The 24513-nt window shown below is 41.3% G+C and overlaps 1 protein-coding gene across 1 annotated transcript in view; it reads right to left on the reverse strand.

The window, feature by feature from the left end:
- PPP4R2 (protein phosphatase 4 regulatory subunit 2) overlaps positions 1-24513 on the reverse strand; it is a 135635-nt gene that overhangs the window by 35357 nt on the left and 75765 nt on the right. The window contains 1 exon segment of the mRNA XM_067043614.1: positions 20273-20354. Within this exon segment, the coding sequence (XP_066899715.1) occupies positions 20273-20354 (82 nt within the window).

The raw sequence follows: 24513 nt of genomic DNA on the forward strand, positions 1-24513 counted from the left end.
GAACTGTCTTTGTCATAAAAACACTTTGAAACTAAGCAAAAACTACAGCTTTAATCGTAATTAAGCATTTCAGCAAATTCAGAGAGGTTGGTAAGTATACTGAATTTCTCAATAATAGAACAGGGGTTAGTTCCAACTTCACCTAGATTCTTAAAGGTCAAGGACACTTCCTGCTGACATGTTAAGTCACGGTTATAACCTCACAACAGTGAGATAAGTTTAATACACTTTACCTGTATGATGAATTGGGGGGGTACTGTATATGCATATATGCTGGTTACAGCATATACCAATGAACTGGTTCCCCACTTTCCCAGAATAATACAAGGATGGACCTCCAGTAGCCAGCTGTTTCCCTAACCATACCACCTGCTCCCCTTGTAAAAGTGAATTAATCCTGGGGTGGGCCAACTGGATGTTCTCCCCCAGAAATGTGAAATAGGGAGGAAGAGGAATTTATTGGAACTAAGTCACCCCTTTGGCAGGAACCTAAAAAACATGTCCAGCAACTTCTACTGCTGATGCCATGAAGTACCCCATCCTCATCACTGGCTTGGTGATATAAGTCAAACTTTGATTCCAAGTGCTACCACAATATTCTTCCAATAAATCTTTCTTTCTCTTCTTGTTTTCTTTTGGGCTTACGTGAACCAAAATCAGTTTGTGCTGCTTGCAAACAAAAAAGTTTTAAATTAACTAATGCTTTCAAAAAGCTAAAGATTCCTTCAGAATTAAATCTTTAATGTCCTAGCTTTAAGCAGAAATCTGAGCTGTGAAAAAAAGGCTCTTCTGGATTTTCAAATTACAACTTAAAAGTTTATTTCTCATATTTTCTTATTTAAAATGCTGTGATCCTAGTAAATTAAGTCTGAGTGGGCTTTCCCAAATGAGCCATTTGAATATTCAGTCTAGAAGAATACCCACAGTATTCAGAGAATTGGGGTTTTAAATTTCTCTACATGTAACTCCAGAATGTCAAAGATCTTGCATGTCGTTATACACACTGAAAATCTCTTTATGACACATCATTTCCTTATACACACTGAAAATCTCTTTATGACACATCATTTTTTTTTTTTTTTTTTTTTTTTTTTCCGGTATGCGGGCCTCTCACTGTTGTGGCCTCTCCCGTTGCGGAGCACAGGCTCCGGACGCACAGGCTCAGCGGCCATGGCTCACGGGCTTAGTTGCTCCGCGGCATGTGGGATCTTCCCGGACCAGGGCACGAACCCGTGTCTCCTGCATCGGCAGGCGGATTCTCAACCACTGCGCCACCAGGGAAGCCCTATGACACATCATTTTATGGCTATTTTCTTCTTTATCAGAACTTCAACACTGACTATAGTTCGGTGAATTTTACCTTTTTCCAATATAAATATCCTAGGCCTTCTGGGGCTTTCCTGGTGGCGCAGTGGTTGCGAGTCCGCCTGCCGATGCAGGGGACGCGAGTTCGTGCCCCAGTCCGGGAAGACCCCACACGCCGCGGAGCGGCTGGGCCCGTGAGCCATGGCCGCTGAGCCTTCGCGTCTGGAGCCTGTGCTCCACAGCGGGAGAGGCCACAGCGGTGAGAGGCCCGCGTACCGCAAAAAAAAAAAAAAAAAACTCCTAGGCCTTCAAAATACATAAATGCTCCTGCATCGGCCCTCTAAAGCTTGATTTTCCTACATTAGAAATCAGATCTGAATTTATAAATGTATGTATTTATGAATTTGAAAGACTAAAGGTTGCTTTCAGCCAATCATATCTTCAATTTTTTTTTCAATGTGAGCTTTTCGCCTTTTAAAGGTATAAAAAGTGTAATTAATTGCTTAAAGTCAGTGAAATTACAAATTTAGAAAAATTAAACCACAAATGGTGAAACTTTGTAATAAAAACATTCAAACTGGAAACTAAAAAGCAAAGTTGATCCAATTACATTTGTAAAGGGCTACTGGCATTTCTTTTTCACACATGCCTGAAAAATCTGAATTTAATTCCTCAGAACACAAAGGTTTGCTCAAGTGTGCTTTAGGTTTTTTTGATGACTTTTTTAAAGCTAAACTTTTAAAAAAGACTTGTTTAAAGCTTTTTTTTAAGTTTTTTTATTTTACTTAAGTATATAAATATTAAGCATATTTGGGGGCACAGAAATGGGAGTGACTTTCATTTTTTATGAAATACTGCACTGTTCAAATTGTTTTAAATAAGGTACCCTACCCTGATCTTAAAATTAAAAAAAAAAAAAAAAAATTTTAAATACTCGGCCACATTTCTCCACACTATGCCTCACACCAATACCAAATTCAATAATTTTAAAAATTACCACATTTAGAAGAAAACTTCATTCCATCAATGCGATTCTATAATTTGAGGGTTTTGTACAGTTCAAGACTACAAATGTTTCAAAAAGCAAAACCTTCAAACAATCACAAAGAATATGATTTTATCCACAAATCCTCATACCAACAACTTTTAAAGACTACCAACTAAATATAAAAGGAATATACTTTTAAAATGTTTAAAACCTTTTCTTACTTGAAACATGCCAACACTTAAATCTACTTACACTGTAAACTCAGAAGCCTTTCTTTTAAAATAATTCTCCCAAACTGTCTGTACTACCCATCCAAAACACTTAAATACGTACTTTTCCTAAACCTTCAAAGAGCTAACACTGTATTAAATCAAATCTAAATCAGAAGCAACTGTAAGACTCTCCATTATTTTAAGAAAACTAGGACACTATCGACGTTTGAAAGACATTCAGTTTCTAAGATATTAAAACATGGAAAAAAACACACTGATGAGGAATATTTACAAAAAATTAACTTTAAAATGTCTTTCTGGGTAGCAAAGAGATTCTAGGATTAAACTGTTAACTTAATAAAATTTGTAATTATGTCAAAATTTTGAGGTATATCTGGAATTTATACACATAGCAGAAAAAATTCAAAAAGCAAAATCTTAAAGCTATTTCAATTTTATCCCCATCTAATCTAACCAAGCTCTACTGCACTTCACACATTATGAAGCTAGTATTACTTGACACTAAAGCTTTCACCTCCCCACACAAAACTTAAAAATAGAAATGTATATCAAAAATGATAATTATTGACATCAGATTACTCTTAGGCTTATAGCATAGGCTGACTTAAGGATTAACTGAAAAAAATTACTCTCTTAAGGAACTACATTTTTAAGTTTCCCCAGTCCTAATTTTAAAGATAAACTTAACATAGCTGATACCAGCAAATACTGATAAAAGCAGTGAGCAAAATATTAAGTGAAATGTAACACTTTTAAAATAATAAACACTATAACGGACTGTGGTTTGTGTGCTCACCAGTGCATCCCAAGGTACCTAGCACAGTACCCAGTACAGAATATATGCTCAATAATCATTTGTTCACATCTCAATGAAGATTTGAAGGAACTTAAGCAAACCTGATACACAGAAATTACACAAAAACTAACTTGAAGAATGGTATATAACAAGGAAACCTCTGCATTCAGAAAACTTCACACCATCATTTTTTACATAAAATGTCACATAATATGCATTTACTATCACATAGTATGCATTCAATAAATCCCAGCCCCTTTTCCTTCCACTTTCTAACAGTGTACACCTAAAATGTTTACTTCATAAAACTCATTTAACATTAAAATATTTAAGAATACATCTGCATAAAACAATCCATATCTGAATGTAATCAGTAAATATAAGAAGACATACAAATCACTAGCGAACGTTATGGACTGTGTTGGTATCCACCCATATTCTTATGTTGAAGCCCCTAGCCCACAGTGTGATGGTATTTGAGGATAAGGCCTTTGGGAGACAATCAGGTATGAGTGAGGTCCTGAGAGTAACACCCTCCTGATGGGACTACTACTTTTAGTAGAAAAAATGGGGGGTGTGGAGGGCAGGCAGGAGAGTGGTCCCCCAGGCCCCAGCCCCTCCATGTGTGGCCACAGCAAGAAGGTGACCTTGGGCAAGCCAGGAAGAGTTCTCACTAGAACCCAACCATGCCAGCATTGTGAGCTCAGACTTCCAACCTCCCTAACTATAAGAAAATAATTTCTGTTGTTTGAGCCACCCAGTCTACGGTATTTTCTTACAGTAGCCCAAGCTAAGACAGCAAGTCTACTACTTTGAAGGAATAGTGACATATGATACAGAAGCATATAATGATCAAAAAACAAATTATGGCCTCTGAGGGCCTAGTCTGGTAGAAGAAATAATACTTACATTAAAGTACCCATACAGGGACTTCCCTGGTGGCACAGCGGTTAAGAATCTGCCTGCCAATGCAGGGGACACGAGTTCAATCCCCGGTCCGGGAAGACCCCACACGCACAGAGCAACTAATCCCATGCGCCACAACTGCTGAGCCTGTGCTCTAGAGCTAGAGACCCACAACTATGGAGCCCGCATGCTGCAACTACTGAAGCCCATGTGCCTAGAGCCTGTGCTCCGCAACAAGAGAAGCCACCACAATGAGAAGCCCACGCACCGCAAAGAAGAGTGGCCCCCACTCGCCGCAACTAAAGCCCACACACAGCAACGAAGACCCAACATGGCCAAAAATAAATAAACAAACAAATAACTGTATTTATTTATATATATTTTTTGTGGTACGCAGGCCTCTCACTGTTGTGGCCTCTCCCGTTGCGGAGCACAGGCTCCAGATGTGCAGGCTCAGCGGCCATAGCTCATGGGCGCAGCCGTTCCGCGGCAAATAAACAAACAAACAAATAAATTTACTTTAAAAAAAAAAAAAGGCCAACTGATGAAACCATTCAAAAAAAAAAGGTACCCATACGGAGTAGAAAATGGTAAAATGAAGACTTTAGAAAGGCAAGATTACTATCTTGTTTTAAAAACTAGGGAGGCAAAACTGACAAAGGATAAATAAAATCTGGACACAGGAAGAAAAGGGAAGAGAGAAAGCAAGCAAACTCAGAATTTTCACACACACATACACAAAGCTCAAAATTCTGATACCAGTAATATTTTCTATTTTTTCTAAAGTAAGAAAAGAATATTTCTTTAATAGATGAAGATAAGATTCTTATTTTTCTCCGATTTAGATATTCAATCCAGCTCCTAACTTAGCGCCACGTTTTGAGCAAGGCAATTTCAGCATGCTCAAAGCCTACAGAACCACAAGTGGAAACAGACTAATAGAAAATATGATCAATGCATATCATAAACATGATAGTTTCTATGGAGAAAAGGAAATCCAAGAGAGCTTCTCAGGAGATCTATATGTATTTGAACAAGGAGCTGTCTGAACAGTCTTAAAAGACAAGTTGAAGTTATCCCATGAGGAAAAATGTCAGAGGCAACAAAAAGAAAGATGCTATTAGAGGGACTTCTCTGGTGGCGCAGTGGTTGGGAGTCCGCTTGCTAATGCAGGGGACACGGGTTTGGGCCCTGGTCCGGGAGGATCCCACATGCCGGGGAGCAGCTGAACACTTGCGCCACAACTACTGAAGCCCAGGAGCCTGGAGACCCTGCTCCGCAACAGGGACAGGCCACTGCGGTGAGAGGTCCACGCACCGCAGGGAGGGGTGGCCCCCGCTCGCCGCAGCTAGGCAGGGCCCGCGTGCAGCATCGAGGACCCAACGAAGCCAAAAATAAATAAATAAATAAATTTTTTAAAAAAACAGATGCTATGAGAATTTAATACTAGCAAAATAGCACTGCATACTCAGCGAACTGCAAGTCACTTGGCAAAGTTACATACAGTGGCAAGAGACAAATTGGAAAGGTAAAAAGAGCCCAGATCAAGAAACCAGTTTAAAGAATAAAACAGTATTTGCCTAACTAATAGGATAAAAGTATAAGAATGAATGATACAAACTAGTAATGCTATACAAGGGAGAATTCAAAGGAAACAGACAATACATTCTAGTTAAAACAGTCCTAGCCTACACCTGGTGTTCTGCCCAGTTTACCATGTGTATCATATTTAATGAAGTATTATTATATAATAATATGCAGGTTTGGTAGACCTCTCTACTTGGTACTTCCCATTTCTCTCACCTTGTCAGACTGTTTGTGAAATGCATGAGTAATGAAGACAGTCCTCACTTTAACACACAGTTAAATCTGAAAAATGACAGAAATCTTTCTCACCTATTCCAGGCTCAACTTAACCCTTCCCTTTCAAAGACAGTATGCAGGGGGTGGCTATGGCAGCTAACTCCTTTGGAGGTGGGAGAAGTGGTCAACACTGCTGCCACCGATGTCCCACTGGTGTACTGGCCAGTTGTGTAGCGGCCTGTGACTTTGTGAGATACACACAGCTGCCAAGCTATCAGTCAGCAGAGTTCATGGGTAATTACAGATTAGGTATATGCAGAGCAGTTAATTAAGACACAAAGCTAGCAATCCACCAATGAAGTGAGAAGTTAAAGGGTCTCTCTCTCCCCTACGCATATAAGAATGGTCCAATGATGCTAGCTAATGGGTATATGTGTGCAGTAATAAGAACTATGCATACTGCTCTCTGCTCCCAGATCCTAACAGAGCTCCTAAAACCCCTGAAAATAAAGGTCCTAGGAGAATCTTCTGTTGTAATATTTAGTCTCTGGCCCCAGTTCCTGACACAGAGCTACTAAATCCCTTGGAATTTCCTGGGTGATAGAAATGTCTTTTATTCTAATGAGGCAACTCTAACTCTTGGCAGGCTCCTAGATGGCGGCTGGTCACCAGAAAGATGGAGTCATGATTAGAAGCTTGGAACTTTCAACCCCACTTCCCACTGTCATTCTCTGGAGAGGGGCTAAAAGTGGAATTAATCATCGATCATGCCCACCCGATGAAGCCTCCATAAGCATCCAGCAACTATGGGAACCAGAGAGGTTCTGGGTTGGTGAGCAAGAATGTATCCACATACCGGGAGTGTGGTGCACCCAAACTCCACAGGCGTCTGTGCTCAGGATCCTTCTGGACCTCACCCTATGTATCTCTTCATCTGGCTACTCCTTCATAACCTTTAACATCCCGTGTAATATTAATAAACGAATAATTGAGACAGTAAACTTCCTGAGTTCTGTGAGCCACTCTAGCAAATTAGCAGAACCTGAGGAAGGGGTCTTTGAAACCTCTAATTTTTAGCCTGCTGGTCAGAAACAGGTATAACAACCTGGACTTGTAACTGGTGTCTGAAGAGGGTAGGTAGGCGGCAGTATTGTGGGACGAAGCCCTTAACATGTAAGATCTGATGCTAACTCCAAGCAGAAAATGGCACTACCAAACCGTCGGAGACTCAGGTGGTATCACAGAATTGCCACATTTCTTAACGTCAAAATTGTTGTATGACCACCAAGGAGAAAGAGTTCTAGACAATATTTGATTAGATAAAAGGCAAAACATTTGGGACTTTCATCTTAACTGAAAATCAGGAAAGAGAACACTTTAATTAAACTATCAAATCTTCAATAAGTAGTATTTATTTCCCCAAATCAGACTTTTCTAAGCTTGTCAAATAGAATCCTGAAAGGTATCAATAAAACTAGAAGCCTTGGTTAAAGACCTTGATGGTCTTATCATACCCATCACTGTTTTTATTTCACAGATCACAGAACAAAACTATTAGACACTTTTTAAAGCTTAACGTATGCTTTCTCCTATGAAGCAGAATCTTTCAACCTCAGCACTGAGATTTTGGGTCTGATAACGCTTTGCTGTTGGGTGTTACCCTGTGCAATGTAGCATTCTTGGCTTCACACTATATGCCAGTTGCGTCCCCCCCTTGTAACAACCAAAAATGTCTCCAGACGTTGTCACCGCTGGTTGAGAACCACTGTTAAAAATTACTGAAAACAGAAAGTGAAATAAATATTATAGAATTAAATGCAAATTTGAAGAAAAATCCCACATCTCAAAAATCTCACACACCTTCAATTACTTTCACTTAGACACCATCAGTATTTTACTTACATTTAAATAAAAGTATGTATTTATTCAAAACTAATTTTAAGATAGTAGGAAACAATCTTAAGATACGTCCTTTTTTTGGGGTAGTATTTTCATTTCTTCTGCTTGAGTAGGACTTTATGACACTTTTGAGATCTCAGCGTATTCTCAGTATTCAGCCAACCTAAGGACAGAATGTAGTTCTGTTTTGTATTTTTTCTCTCAAACTAACTGGTTGTTTAGGCCTATTTACAAATAAATAGACCAGGACCACATGTCGGGGGTGGGGGGCGGATTTACCAGGACAAAATTTCAAATACAGTCATAAAAATGAAAGACATTGCTCATACTTTGTATTCGAAGTTCTTTTACTGATAAATATGCCTACCTGTCTTTGGAATGTGAATAAAAAGACAGATACATGCCAGAAATAACAATTCAATCCACCCATTATAACAAAGACTATCCTTTGCTATACAATCTAGACCATCCTTTTTAAACAACTTGCTGCTTGAGACTGCCTTTTCCTTTTTTTTTTTTGAAAATGAGATTTTTTTTTAAATTTTATTTTATTTTTGGCGGCATTGGGTCTTTGTTGCTGTACGCGGGCTTTCTCTAGTTGCGGCGAGCGGGGACTACTCTTCGTTGCAGTACGCGGGCTTCTCATTGTGGTGGCTTCTCTTGTTGTGGAGCACGGGCTCTAGGCACACGGGCTCAGTAGTTTCCGCTTGCAGGCTTACTTGCTCCGCGGCACGTGGGATCTTCCCAGACCAGGGATCAAACCCGTGTTCCCTGCACTGGCAGGTGAATTCTTAACCACTGCGCCACCAGCAAAGTCCTTGAGACTGTCTTAAACTCAAATTTTCCCTAACACAACAAAAGTATAACTTATTTAGAAGTTAACTTTATCAAGGTACTCTATTATTTTATCAATAAAAATGTAGCCAAAAAAACTAAGGAACAAATCATAGCTTAATAAATGAGGTAGACAGAAAACTACAAATAGCAATAAACAAATGGAAAGATGCTGGCATAAAATAAAAGAAAGCAAATTAAAATGAGATACCATTTTTCATCTATCAGATTTTCAAACTTAAAAGCCTAATAATGTTCAGTACTGATACTGGACAGGTAACTTTGATACACTGTTTCTATAGGCATATGTTGAAACAAAAAGATTTCTGAAGGCCAGATAATAATGCACATAAAGTCCAACCCATAAATCCCATTCTTGCATCTGTGCCAACATAATTACGCTCACTTAAGCACTGTTTCATTTTAACTGTAAACAATCTTTAAGACCATCAAAGTGGACAGGTTAAATGAATTACAATACAGCCAAAATGATGGAATACTATGCAACCCCAAAAAATGATGCGCTTCAATAAGAAACACACAAATTGCAGAAGTATGATACTGTATTTTTTTTAAAGAATTAACATATATACACATATATGCATAGAAAAAATCTATTAAGAATATACACGAGGCTTCCCTGGTGGTGCAGTGCTTGAGAGTCTGCCTGCCGATGCAGGGGACACGGGTTCGTGCCCCAGTCCAGGAAGATCCCAGAGCGGCTAGGCCTGTGAGCCATGGCCGCTGAGCCTGCGTGTCTGGAGCCTGCGCTCCGCAATGGGAGAGGCCACAACAGCGAGAGGCCCACGTACTGCGCCCCCCCCCCCCAAAAAAAGAAGGAAATGAAAATACACGAAACAGGTTAACAACAGTCTAGTTTGATTTTTCTTTTTTCCTGTGAGCACTTTTGTAATTAAAAAAAAAAAACTTTTAGGGGCTTCCCTGGTGGCGCAGTGGTTGAGAGTCCGCCTGCCGATGCAGGGGACGCAGGTTCGTGCCCCGGTCCGGGAGGATCCCACGTGCCGCGGAGCGGCTGGGCCCGTGAGCTGTGGCTGCTGAGCCTGCGCGTCCGGAGCCTGTGCTCCGCAACGGGAGAGGCCACAGCGGTGAGAGGCCCGCGTACCGCCAAAAAAAAAAAAAAAAAAACTTTTAAAACTAGACAGACTTATCTAAAGGAGTATTAATCTCCATAATCTTTGTACATGAGATTTTTCATACTATGGGCACAATAATAATTATTTAATTTATGTGAGCCATTAAACTCAAAATGCAGTTATTCTCACCAAAATTCTTGTTAACCAATATGGAGATGTGAATTTTAAAAGCATGTATAATCATATTCTCCATATTTAAGATACTTCCAGAAACACTGAAAGTTCTACAAGTATTTATATTTACCACCTGTCCATATACTCACCTAATATCAATATTTTGTAATTTTTTAAAGTGGCCAAATCCTAGCTGTGGCATTCACTTCTGCCATATGCTAGAGCAACTAAGATAGCAAAACCAAATGCCACAGACAATATTTACAAGAAAAGTGAATGACAAGGTAACAAGGTATTAACCCCGTGAACCCTCTAATATGAACAGTTAGGACAAGATTAGAGAGGTATTAATAGCAATACAGGAGCCAAGAGCAAGACAACTTGTCTTACAACAGCTTATTAACAGGAAAACCCAGGGTTCACCAACAGTCTTCACTGGGGAAAAAAGAAAACCAGGCCACATTCTATCCACATTTAAGATTATTCCTTGGAGAAGTACTCTTAATGTGCAAAGGTCCTAGAAAAGGCAGACTAGTTTCCACTTAAAGAACCGCTTTGAGAAAAAAAATACCCACAATCTCAAAAGTTACCCTGGAGTCCTCATGAATAATACCCCTAAAATAAGACCAGAATAAAACTATCTCCAGAAATATTAAATTCACTTTAGCACAAACAATTCTGAATAGAAATACTTTGTTGTTAATAAAAAAGCTACCTCACCCGCCTTCCCAGCAGTACAAAACAGTGCAAAAATTACAAATACACCTGTGCGACCTCTTACATATCTCAAATTCCAAATCCTTCTATAATATGTAGTTTCTCATTTCATCACCTGTAAATATTATCACCTATCTCCCAATACTGCAAAGGTAAGATTTTGGGGTGACAGAATAACAAATCCAAGATGCATGTATTAAAGAGGCTTACACATTCCACCTAAAATACATACATTAGTTCATCACCTATATGCTTCATATGTATACTGCAAAATTACAATTACTGAAAGGTTTCAACATTTGGGGTTACCAGAAAATGATCAAAATCACAAATGTTAGGGTACATCAAGTCACCTACCTTACTGACCCTTTCAATAAATATCCCCTAACATAGTTTTTCTTAAACCACAAACCACCACACCCAACCTCCCCATACTTGCCACAATCCCTCCCCCAGGAAACCACCTGTGGTGTCAGTGCCTAGAAGATCACATTATACCGTAGCAAAAGGAGGGGTGTACAGGTACGTGCGATCTGGCTTAGGTAAGCAGCATGAAAGTCTTAGAATTTACAAAAGTAACAGTGGTAACAGACTCCTACCAAATGCATAGCTTCAAATTCTAAGTAGTTTTGTAAGGATTCCAAAAAAGCTACAGTAAACAGGAAAGATGTGAGAAGATAACTGAACAAGTGACAAGTGGTAGAAAGTACTGGTTATGGGAGAATCTGAAGTCAGAATGGCTGAGTTTAAATCCCAATTCTGTCACTCACCAGCTGCACAATCAAAATTATTTAAGTTCTGCAAGCCTCAGTATCCTTATTTTTAAAAAGGAGACACCTACTTCAAAGAGTAGTAGTGAAGATTAAATTAGGGTAGGCATATGAAACATCTGGTAGTGTCTGGCACAAAAGAAATGTTCATCAGAAGTTTGCCCTTCAGGAAGAAAAAAAAACCCGATAACCCAAAACAGAAGTTCTTATGTGAAAATCCTAGTCCCTTAAAGATTTCTGATTCACCACTTTAAAATCTATCAAGACTCTAACTAGGAAGGAGTACTCACAAGCACCACCTACAACAAAAAATAACATTAGGAGAATAAGATTTAAAGAGTCAAAATACTCAAGAGGTTCCACCCCCTGCAGGGAGCCCAGACAAATCATAGGGAGATAGTACAAGTACAGGTATGCACAAGTCTAAGTCAGACCTGGCTACGGGAAGGAAGGAAACGATAATAGCTGAAGCAAAGTTTTGGCAAGTAAAATGAACAAGCTAGCTCAGTCACAAGTATAAAGAAGCTTGATGAGATCAGGGAACTCTTGGACCTGAAAACAGATCACTGTTACTCGTCAGTATGTTTTCATTCTTAAGATTTCATTTCAGTAAGCTGCAAAAACTTTTAAGTATCAAAACTGGTATTAAATACGTGTTATTTTTACTATGAATTTTTATTTTTTATATCACAGTATATAAACAAGGCATCTAAGATTTGTTGAATGCCTGCTATTTCACAAAAACTCTGCGATCTATGTGCTGTTATTCATATTTCCAGCTGCGGAACAGAGGAAAAGAGGGCGTAGGTGACTAACTTGTTCCATCATGGTCATTTAAATAGGTTACAATGAAACTAAAATTTTAACCAGGACAGCCTGCTAACCTAGAGTCAAGCAGATTATAAGCACAGAGACAACAGAGATACCTTGGCATACACAGCTCCAAGTGTGTCTTCACTCTACAATAAAGCTATCCCCCTCATCCCCTCCCCAACAAAGTCAAACTGGTAAGTGGTAACAAAAAAGCCGTACTTGAACTACCACATATGTGGCACATTTTTTAAAAGCAATGCGTCACTATTACTATTATTTTACATTTTTACTGAGACTTAAATTAGCTCTTATACACTTTACAGTCAACGGTGTATGTTCTCAATAATATTCAATCTATTTTGGTAGGAATGGAGTTTGGAGGGTGGTTACAAGAAGTGCCAAACCCAGGCAGCCTGATATACGAAAAGGATCGCTGTGGGTGAAACCAGAGAGAACACTACTGAACACATCTGAAGGCCAAGCAAAAATGAAGATCTAAAACACATTTCTCACATTCATCAGGTATTTTAAAGTACAATGCTTTCACAGGCATCTGTATGAAATGAAATAACAGCCAACATTCTCCCCTTCAACTGTCTATACTCTGTTTTAGTAAGTGATTTAAGTTTTTTTGCTATTCATACTGATTTAGGTAGACAGACACAAACATACACACACACTCACTCACCCCCCCACCCCACCCCCAATAATAAACTCCCATATCAGAAAGGTAAAGACCTACAGTCCACAGAACAAAGGGAAACCACTGTAAATTCTGGACCATAAATTCCTCATCTTACTGATGTTTTGAAGCCACATGAAGTTGGTGACAGGCTTCCAGTAATAGTCCATAAGCATTATGAACTCCAATTTATTGGCAGGCACAAAGAGGATCTCTGGATATAGATAAAAAGGCACACATGTAGGTAACACTAAGACAGACACTCTGGGAACCGCTCTGTGGCTCTCATGAGTTAGTGGTAACACTGACTGGTCTCTCTCATCCAAGTACAGACAAGTGATTCTCAATTTTTTTTACTGTCTCCAAACCACTAACCTATGTAACATACTCCCAAGAGGTAACATCTTCACCATCAGCAGACATTTAACGACAATCACTGTGCCTGTGCCCCACCCTTTACCACTGTTACTGCAATACCACCCCTGGTAACTACTGCCACAACATAGACTCCCACAGGCTTCTGAAATGGAAGGAAACTTGGAAATCATCTTTTATAAGCTCCTCACTCAGTACCTGAGGGAAGTGTGGCCCACAGTAATTTAAGTGACTTACTGGAGACTAAAATAGTAGCTATGGGGAGGAGGGGGTTGTCACTATGCACTAGTCAAAGCGTTAAGCACTTATAAAGTACAAGTGAATCCCCATAACATCCTTTGAGATGGATTTACTTTATTTCCCATACCTTACCATACGGAAACTAAGGCACAGAGAAGTTGGCCTTGGTGACAAAGTAACTAAGTGGTAGAGCTGGGAATTCAAACCCAGGCCTGTCTTGTGCTCTCGTGACTCCAACCAGAACTCTTTCCACAAGATTAAGTACCTCAGACTTGTTTCATGAGCCAAATGCACTCTATTTATGCCCAACACACAGACAATTCTAACTTTTACCCTCTCCCAAATTTTAGTATCTATAGCTACATATTTTCATGTATTCAAGTCCTCACAAAAGCTGAGGCAACTACATGGTATAAACCCCATTTCTGAAGTGAGGAAACAAGCTCACAAATTATTTGCCCTAATTCACACAGCTAATTCTGACAAGCTAATTTCAGAATCAAGCCATGCTCCTTCTCAGAATGACGTTACCACATGCGAACTCTCATGAAATTAGAGGACTAGCCTAAAAACTGGACTGAACATGGAAAATATGAACTCACCTGCACACCAAAAAGGCTGACTATTTGAAGTTAATTCCAGTCAGAAAACAGAGTTGACACATCTAGCTTCCAGTGCATCACATAGCAGATTTTGTACCGTGTACATGACACAACAGATTTACAGGTTTGATGTGATGAAACAAATGAAAACAACTACAATTTTCTTCATGTTCCTATCTTAATCACTGCAGTTACTAAAATATTTAGATGCAAAAGGGCAACCACTTAACTAATATCTACTGAAAATCTACTGTGCTTCCTCTGTGTACCACTGTGATAATGGTACATGATAGGAATTTAGGTGGCACATGGGTAATTCATATTAATTAACATTTTAGTATTTACAGACTTTAAGATGACATATAAAAATATAACTAATGCAACAAACCACTGGTTTCAGACCTCCTTATTTCTCACAAAACTAAGAGGAAGAAATCAACATGTTGATTATACTTCTGGGGAGGGGTCAAATGAGGGCTTAATCTCTATCTGTAGTATTCTTCCATCTTAAAAAAAATCTGAAGAAAAGTAAGCTCACCTCAAAAAGAGCATTAAGTAAATAATTATACAGATGCTATAAGGATGTAGCAAAAAATCCCAAAGGTAGTATGTGAAACTGACATTTTAGAAATAATGTTCAAGAGTTCGATACTATTTAGACAAAACAAACTTCCCTCCCTAAAGAAAGCCACAGAAGATCTAACAGTCACATGGACTTAAGGAGATTTTATTTATAATAATGCAGATCTCAGTTGTTGATTACTACTACTTTTTAAGTAACTTTTATTTTCTTAGTATTTCAAAATTGCTGAACACAAAGAGTTTGAAATTGCAGGGAGAAAAAAAAGTAGACTCAATCTAAGCATCATCAACACAATAATAACTACTATTACTGAGTAAATAATGCTAACACTGTTTATGAAGCAGTGTATTTCCGTGTATTACATACTCATGCTAAGAGGTACTACTATTATTCCCTTTTATAGATGAGGAAACTAACTTAACAGGGACTGACTTAAAAAGTTCTCTTAGGGACTTCCCTGGTGGTGCAGTGGTTAAGAGTCTGCCTGCCAAGGCAGAGGACAGAGGTTCGAGCCCTGGTCCGGGAAGATCCCACATGCCACAGAGCAACTACGCCCCTGCGCCACAACTACTGAGCCTGCGCTCTACAGCCCGCGAGCCACAACTACTAAGCTCGCGTGCCGCAACTACTGAAGCCCGTGCGCATAGAGCCTGTGCTCCGCAACAAGAGAAGCCACTGCAATGAGAAGCCCGTGCACCACAACGAAGAGGAGCCCCGCTCACCACAACTAGAGAAAGCCTGCGTGAAGCAACAAAGACCCAACACAGCCAAAACTAAATTTAAAAAAGAAAAAAAAGAAAAAGTTTTCCTAAATAGTGTAATTCTGAGAGGATGGCAGAGGTGCTACAATTTTTCATCTCTCCAAAACCCCTTATGTCAAACGTAACTAGACAGCAAACCCAAAACCAATAAGCAAAAATATTTACAACAAAACTCCCTGACAAGGTTATCTCACAATCCCCAAAATGTAAGTTAATGAGGAAAAACTTATGGTCACATGACCTGTACCATTATCAGAATCTGTACAAGAGAAAACAGAAGTCATTGTGAGCTGGAAGGGCCTACATATAGGAGAACCACAAAATAACCAACAGGTGTTCACAAGAAATCATGGGAGGTCAATGTGAGAACAGTAGCTGAAACGGAGATAGGTTTTGTCCACTCACAGTAATAAGTGAAGAGAAAGGACCTCCAGTGAGGGCTGAAAGGGACAAAGTCTTGCTTCATGAGCTCTTGAAAGTGACCCACCAGAGCTCCCATCCAGAGGAGACCCCAAAGACAAGAGAAAGAGACAACAGAGATGAAGGAAAGACATGGTCCAAATAAAAGTATTGACAGAACAGAGCCTAGAAATTTCAGAAAGAACGCTCCATACTCTAACACTTCACAAAAACAATGAGCAAACTCTGTGAAGTTAGGACAGCTACTCTGAACCATGCCTCCTCCTCAAAGTGCAGAAAAACGATTTTCACATAAAAATGCAAAACAGAAAAATATCAAGGTCAAATCTAATAGGAAATTGTTGTAAGAAAAAAGGAGAATAAGGAGCAAAATAACATCCCTCAAGACAGCAAAGGGAAGCTAGAAAGACTTGCTCAGAAACAGATCAAAACCTTATACTATTTTCAAAATGAGCTAAACACATTGAGAAAAATGATACAAGTAAGAATTAGAGAAACTCAGAAAACGAAGCAATAGAATACAGCAAAGAATCAGAAAAGAAAGAATTACTTCAGGAAATAAAGACTAAAATAGAAAGCACACAAGAACAAATGATCACAACACACAACGCAATAAGAATCCTTCAAAAGAGGAAATTTTTAAAAATCAAAATGGAATTTAAAATTTCACTTTAAAAGACACTGTGAAGAGAATAAAAAGACAAGCCACACAGTGGTAGCAAGTATTTGCAAAACACATTAATAAAGAATTTCTATCCATAACATATAAAGAACTCTCAATACCCAATAACAAATCAAACAAGCCCATTTTAACATGAGCAAAAATGTAAAGAATCAATTTACTAAAGGAGATATACAAACAGCAAATAAACACATGAAAAGATGCTCAACATCATTAGTCATTAGGCAAATACAAATTAAAACCACTATACAATAGGCACCTATTAGAATATCTAAGGTGAGAAAGATTGATGTACTAAGTGTTAGAAACGATGTGGAGAAACTGATCTCAACTCCCATGATACTGGTGGAAAAGCAAATTGGCACAATCACTCAAGAAAACAACTCAGTAGTTTCTAAAGTTAAACATACACGTACCATATGATCCAAACATTCCACTCCTGGATGGATTTTTACCCAAGAAAAAAAAAATGCATACATACACAAATGTTCACAGTAGCTTTGTTTAATAAAGAAAAAACTGGGGCTTCCGGGGTGGCACAGTGGTTAAGAATCCACCTGCCAATGCAGGGGACATGGGTTTGAGCCCTGGTCCGGGAAGATCCCACATGCCGCGGAGCAACTAAGCCAGTGCGCCACAACTACCGAGCCTGCGCTCTAGAGCCCATATGCCACAACTACTGAAGCCCGCGCGCCTAGAGTCCGTGCTCCACAGCAAGAGAAGCCACCACAGTGAGAAGCCCGTGCACCGCAAAGAAGAGTAGCCCCCACTCGCCTCAACTAGAGAAAGCCCGTACGCAGCAATGAAGACCCAAGGCAGCCAAAAATAAAATAAATTTTAAAAGTTTTTTAAAAAAAGAAAAAACTGGAAATAATCCAAACACCCATAAACTAGTGAATGAAGCAAGAACTGTAGGATATCCATGTAATGAATACAACTCAGAAATAAAAAGGAATGAACTGCTGATTTCTGAACAACGTGGATCAATCTCAACTTATGTGGAGTAAAAAAAGGCAGACAAAGAATATACTGTATGATTCCATTTATATAAAATTCCAGAACATGCTAACTAATCTACAGTGACAAAAAGCAGATCGTTAATTGCCTGAGGGGAGGAGAGCACACACAGGGAAGGGAGGTTACAAAGGGCAGGAGGAAACTTCTGCGAGTAATGGATATATTCTCCATCTGGAGTGTGATGATAGTTTCATGACTGCAGATGTCAAAATTTACTAAACTATATATTTCCAGTAAACGAAGCTTACTGTTTTCAATAAATGAAGTTTTTTAAAATAACCATTATTAAGTAAAGCTATTTTCTAAAAACAGAAATGAGGAAAAAAATCCAGGAATTCTTACCTTAAGAAACTCATCCATCCTAAAACCTCAAAAAGATCTGAACTGCTATCTTTTAGATTTTCATTCTCATATTTACAGTCTTGGAAGTTAGACAAAGCTCAGTTTAGCCATAAATGATGACAGAAACTGCAAATTTCAGTATCAAAAGTTAAGGCATGCCATGTTGATTTAAAAAAACAAAAAACCAACAAACGGGGCTTCCCTGGTGGCGCAGTGGTTGAGAGTCCGCCTGCCGATGCAGGGGACACGGGTTTGTGCCCCAGTCCGGGAAGATCCCTCATGCCGCGGAGCGGCTGGGCCCGTGAGGAGCCTGTGCTCCACAACGGCTAAATAAAGCTAAATGTAAAAACACCAGCTGTTTAAATCGTAAATTAAAAAATATTTTCCAAACTCCATAAAGAATCTAACACCACCAATCATTTTAATACAAAATACTCTCAGTAAATGTACAAAGACCTAAAGATTTGGGGGGGGTGGGAGGGGTGGACAGGGACGGGACAACTAATGACCTTTTCAAGTTCTCTCTCAGGACAAACAATTGTCCAGAAAAATCAGGTTGAATTTCCCTAGCCACTTAGTGATCCAGTCAAACAGGATATTAAAGAGCTTTCTTGTAGAAACTTTCAACTATACATTTACAGCCAAAGTATTTTATCAAAAAGCGATGGCAGTTTGTACACACCTGGTAAGAGGTGTTAAGTATCTAACTCCAAATAATCCTGTTTATCAAAACTATGAAGTAAAATGCTTTTCCTCTTGATACTGTAGAGAGGTATAAGTTTGGACCAACTAGCAATCAATATAAATACAAATTAGTTATTCTGCATCAATTTTTTTAAATCAAGATGTTCTAAGCGACTATACTTCAGAGGAAAAATTACCTTTCTTTCCTGAAGGGTTCCATTTTTTAAAAGCACTAAATAGACATTTAAGATTGAACACATCACAGTCACATTCCTAAGGTGACTGGTAATTTTAATAAGCACCAAGTTTCAGCTTGTCTGCATGACCATTAAAGAGGGGTTTTTTTTTTTTTTTCTTTCTAAAATCAGGCCAGTTATTAGAAGGCTATGCTGCAACCATAAGCAAATCTTGTGAGAAATGAACATTTGCTAATAAAGCCAAAGAGGGCTTCCGCGGTGGCGCAGTGGTTGGGAATCCGCCTGCCGACGCAGGGGACACGGGTTCGTGCCCCGATCCGGGAAGATCCCACATGCCGCGGAGCGGCTGGGCCCGTGAGCCATGGCCGCTGAGCCTGCGCGTCCGGAGCCTGTGCCCCGCAACGGGAGAGGCCACAACAGTGAGAGGCCCGCGTACCGCAAAAAAATAAAAAATAAAAAAAAAAATAAAGCCAAAGAAAGTATACATCATTTGCTGAAGCTTACTCTTTTATTAGGCCTCAAAAAGAATTTAAAAACTAGGCATGAAGTAGAGGAGTCAAAAGAAAGCCCACTTTTTAAAACAACCCCCCCCAAAAACCTCTCCCCTTCCTGTTCCCTGCCTCCTACACAAAGACTACAAGGCACCAAATCTGCACTGCTCTCTACAAATAAAGTTAGGCTGAGTGTGAAAACAACTCCTGCCAAACAACTACACACACAACAATGAACTGAAATGTTCCTGTGAAAACAGTGCTAACTTCAGAGTATAAGTTTCAGATTCACAGCATTTGGAAACAAGCCTAATAAAATGCTGAGCGTATGTTAACAAGTTAGCTATCCTAGAAAGTTTACAGGACAGTCAAGACTGTAGCATCTGGAATTTGTCGGATAATCACCCTGAGTGCTCAAGAGAATAAATATTAGTGACACTTCAAGCACCCACATATATAAATATGACAACAAAAGTTGGATACAGGACAATATGAGAAAATACCACCAATAAAAGAATCTGAAACAGAATCAAAGCCACAAAATTCTGGAAATAAGCCTGTTTGTTATGGCCAAAAACAGTCATAATGGAACATGCATTCTTCTTTTTCTCTGGCTCTTCTAGACTAACACATTCTAAATGCGCAAAAGCATAAAGAAAATTTTAACAAAGTTTTAAAATTCGTTACAGAGCACATATAAAGTAAATAAAGCATATACACTTAGCAAATGCTTTAAATTACTGGAGCTTGTGCAGTTTAGACAGATGGAGTATTCAGTGCTTCTGAAATACACTTCTGTCCCTTTCCTGAGCAATTCTGAAGGATACACAGTTCTATAACAACGATTACATGTTTTCAACTCACATTGTTTCTCCAGTCTTGGCTACATGACAAAGAAACTGATCCAGGACCGGACAAACTTCCTTTTTCCCCCTCTTCTCAAAATCTAGATAAAGGAAGAAAGAAAAGTTATTAGAATTTCTAAAAGTCCACCAACCATTTCCAATGCCTTCTAACAACAAACTTTCCTCCCAGTCCTTCCTCATATTAAGCAGCAATTTAAAATTTTTTTTTAATTTCAAAAAGCCTCTCAACGAACTATCCACCTCTTACACTCCAATTTCAAATGTCATTCTTCACAGGTAACGAGACCCCTCCTAAAGGGGGCACTCAACTTCGCCACAAACCAGCCCTAACGCGGTGCTTCTCAAAGTGTGGTCCGGGGGAACACCAGGACCACAGTCATCTCAGAGACCGGCTAAAATACAAACCCCAGATCCCGACCCCACAGACTGTTTACGTGAAGTTCATAAATCTGCGTTTTAAGAAAACACCAGCTCCCTCTTGTAGCCGTCCCCCAATGATCCTGGGTATCAAAGCCTAATTCTCAGAACGCTGAAATCATGCTCTCCTAAGTTTGAGAACCACTGTTCTCAAGCCTGTTGCTTGGAAGGCGACCACCTGAGAATGAGGGCGCGTGGAAAGATGACTTCAGAAGCCCTGAAAAAGGCTCCCTGAGACACTTGAAAGTTGCTTTGCCGCCCCCTCTCCTCCCCCACCCCCGAAACCTTTCACTTTTCTTCTCCCCCCCGTGGCCCGGCGTGCGGGGGCCCGATGGAGAACGAAGCCAGCCTGGGAGGGAGCTGCGGGCCCAAGACCCGTGCCCCGGGAGTGGGAGAGGGGCCGGGGCCCCCGCGAGAGCTTCCCGGCTCCCCTCCCCCAGCCCAGACGCCGGCGGCCGACACAAAGCCCAGAGCGGGGCGGGAGGGAGCTGCCCACGGGGCTCCCCGCCCCCGGGGAAGCGGGAGGGGGATGGGAGCCGGGGAAGCGCGCCCTCCCCCCCCTGCCCGGCCCGGCCCCGCGGAACCACTTGCCCCGAAGGGAGACAAGACCGCGGAGCGTGAGAAGGAAGGGAGAGGGGGCAGCTACCCCCACCTTTCAGCGCCTCCTGCAGCCTCTCGACGTCCATGGCTTCCCGGAGTCCCTCGCAGCCTCCGCCTCCTTCCGCGGGTCTCCCGGAGACTGGAAGGCCTCCCCCCACCCCCCCGAGGCCCTCCCCCTCCCTCGCACACACTCCGGCACGCAGGCGACCGGGGGAGGCACCGAAGGGAGCCGGGGGAAGCGAGCCTGAGAGCGAGACCGAGAGAGCGAGCACCTCCCCGAGCCGCTACCACCAGCCCTCCAACATGGCGCCCGGCACGTCATCGCGCGCACGCTACCCGCCGCCGTCCTCGCGCCCGCGGCGCGCCCAGATCCGGAACCCGAGAGCGCGTGCGCGGTGAGGCGTGTGGCCCCCGGCAGTCCCCCGCATCCCCGGCAGGGGCGGCCGCCCCGCCTCTTCCCGGGGATGGCCCTAGCTACCTGCGCCGACCTGGAGACGGAGTGGACTAGGCAGGGGGGTGGGGCGCAGACCCCCTGGGTGTGAGTCCTTGCCATTTGCTAGCTGTGTGACCTTGAGCAATTTACTGAGCCTCTCTGAGCCTCACTTTCCCCATCTGTACGATGAAACCACTAGTATGGACCACCCTGTAAGGTGGCTTCGAAAATCAAGTGAGAGTGTGTACACTTAGCGGTCAGAGTACGCATTTTAAAAGCACTCAGTATTACTAGTAATCGTAGCAAAAATACCTCCTTGCCTGAATCCAAAGCTCGTCGATGACCGACCCTTGAAGAAGAAGCAGTGCACACAGAAGAGGGATGAAAAAGCTTAGGCGATGGAACCAGCTGGATTTAAAGCCCAACTCAACTGTTTACTCCCTGTCTGACGTACTTAAACTCCGGTAGCCTCAGTTACCTCATCTGCAAAATGGGAGTTTGTAACACAGCCCTGAGACTTGAGTGAAACGGCGCTGATGAAGCACTGAGCGCACAGGGTGCCTGGAACTTAAGCACTCAGTTAATGTGGCTGCTGTTTTTATTATCATTATGATTTTGATTACATTACATAAGCACCCAGGAAGTTAGAGAGGGCAGAGACCTCAGAAGTACTCTCCCGCCCTGACATTTTACAAATGGGATAGCTGAGGCACGGAGAGCTAGTCTGGCAGTAGAATCCAGAACATCTGGCAACTAGCTAGTGTGTAGACATTTTTATTATCCTCTCATGTCTGTGAGCTTTTCAAGAAAAAGATACTGAACTGTTCCACCTTCTCTTCTCAAAGCCTAACACAAATCTGTGAAAGGAAGGAAGGGAGAGAGGGAGGAAGGGAGGACAGAAAGCTATTTCTTGACTGGTGTTAGAAGGTGCAAATTTGGACACAGCCATCACAAGTGTTGACCCTCTGAAAAGATAATGGCTCTGACCCTGAACCTAGGTGGCAGATGTAGGCAAAAGCCCCCCCTGCAAAAAAAAATGCTTTTCTGGATTTTGCCATCAGAGAACCAGTCCCTAGTATCTTGAGACCCTTTCACTGTTCTGAGCATCCTGCTCACTTACAAATAGCCTTGCAGGGCATGTATTAGGGTGGCATCATCACAGTGGGCCAACACTTTCAATGCCCTGGATTTAGTCTATTATGGTCCTTTCCAGTCTGAAGGAGCCTATCCTCTACATAGCAAAGCTCAGCCGCCACTCTCTCTGCCACCCAGTACTCTCTTTAAGCAGGTGTCTTCCCGTATGGCCCGTGCAGGACAATACAGCTGCCACTAGCCATGTGTGGGTATTTAAATTTAAATTAATTAAAATTAAATAAAATTTAAAATTCAGTTCCGCAGTCACACTAGCCGCATTACATGTGTTCAATAGGCCCATGTGGCTAGTGACTTTTGCACTGAGAGAAGATTCCATGATTGCCAAAAGTTCTTCTGGAACTTTCTGTTAGAGAACGTACCATGCTAATTTCTTCCACCTTGCTCTGTCCCTTTTCATCAGCTGTTCTCCTCACTTGGAGATGCCTCAACTTCCCAAAACTGGAGAAGGTCCATGAAAGGAGGCAAAGTACACACAGCAGTGACAGCCAAAGGGAATCAGGGAAAGTTTCCCTAGAGGAAGTAGGAGCGTTTAAGCTTGAGAGCTGAATTCTGCGAGGAAGGAAGCCAAGTGAAGTGGAGAGGAGACGCTTTCAAAGAGAAAAAACCCTAGGTGCACGGGCGCTGAAATGAGACAGAGGAGCCAGGTAGGTTCAGTCTGGCTTAAGCTGAGAGTGCAAGGGCAGAAGCCAGGGATGAGGCTGAAGAAATATTTTCTTTGGCTCATTTCTTCCTTCTTCCTTGGAATTCTTCTCTAGCCAGCATGCTTCCCAATGTCTGCGATTGCTAGAGCCTCCTATTGGTACTAACTCCCTTAGAGCAAAACAGAATAAAATGTGACGTCCAGCCTCCACGAATGACCCTGCAGATCCTAGCCTCCTGGGGTTCATGGCCCAGTGTGGACCTCTCCCAGGTGAATCAGGGAGAGCGGGCCCGTGTGAACAATAAGCGTGGTGGAAGGGACGGTACTTGACTTCTGGGGCTAGGTCATGAAAGGTGCTGAGGCTTCTGCTCTGGGCTCTTGGACTGCTCTTTCTAGAGGAAGCCAGCTGCCATGTCACAAGAACATCCGAGCAGCCCTGTGCAAACGCCCAAATGGAAAGGATTGATGGCTTTAACGTGGGTCCTCCAGCCCCAGGAAATCCTTCCGATGACTGCAGCCCCAGCTGGCATCTGCACTGCAACCTTATAAGGGATCCCAAGTCAGAACTACCCATCTAAGCTGCACCTCCAGTCCTGATCCACAGAAACTATGAAAGATGACAAATGTTTATAATTGTTCTCAGCTTCTAAATTCTGAGGTAATTTGTTACACAGCACTAGATAAATAATGCACAAAGGAGAATATTAATAGTAACAGATAATATTTATTAAGCATTCTCTATGTGTCTAGCATTCTTCTAAGCACTGTATAAAAGTATTTAATTTAATCCTTGCAAAAATCCAATAAGTGATATATTTTTTAAAATATTTATTTATTTACTTTTGGCTACGTTGGGTCTTCCTTGCTGCCCGCAGGCTTTCTCTAGTTGCGGAGAGAACATGGGCTACTCTTCGTTGTGGAGCATGGGCTTCTCATTGCGGTGGCTTCTCTTGTTGCGGAGCACAGGCTCTAGGCGCGTGGGCTTCAGTAGTTG

Source organism: Kogia breviceps, chromosome 10 (genome assembly GCF_026419965.1).
Source record: "Kogia breviceps isolate mKogBre1 chromosome 10, mKogBre1 haplotype 1, whole genome shotgun sequence".
NCBI classification, from domain to species: Eukaryota; Metazoa; Chordata; class Mammalia; order Artiodactyla; family Physeteridae; genus Kogia; species Kogia breviceps.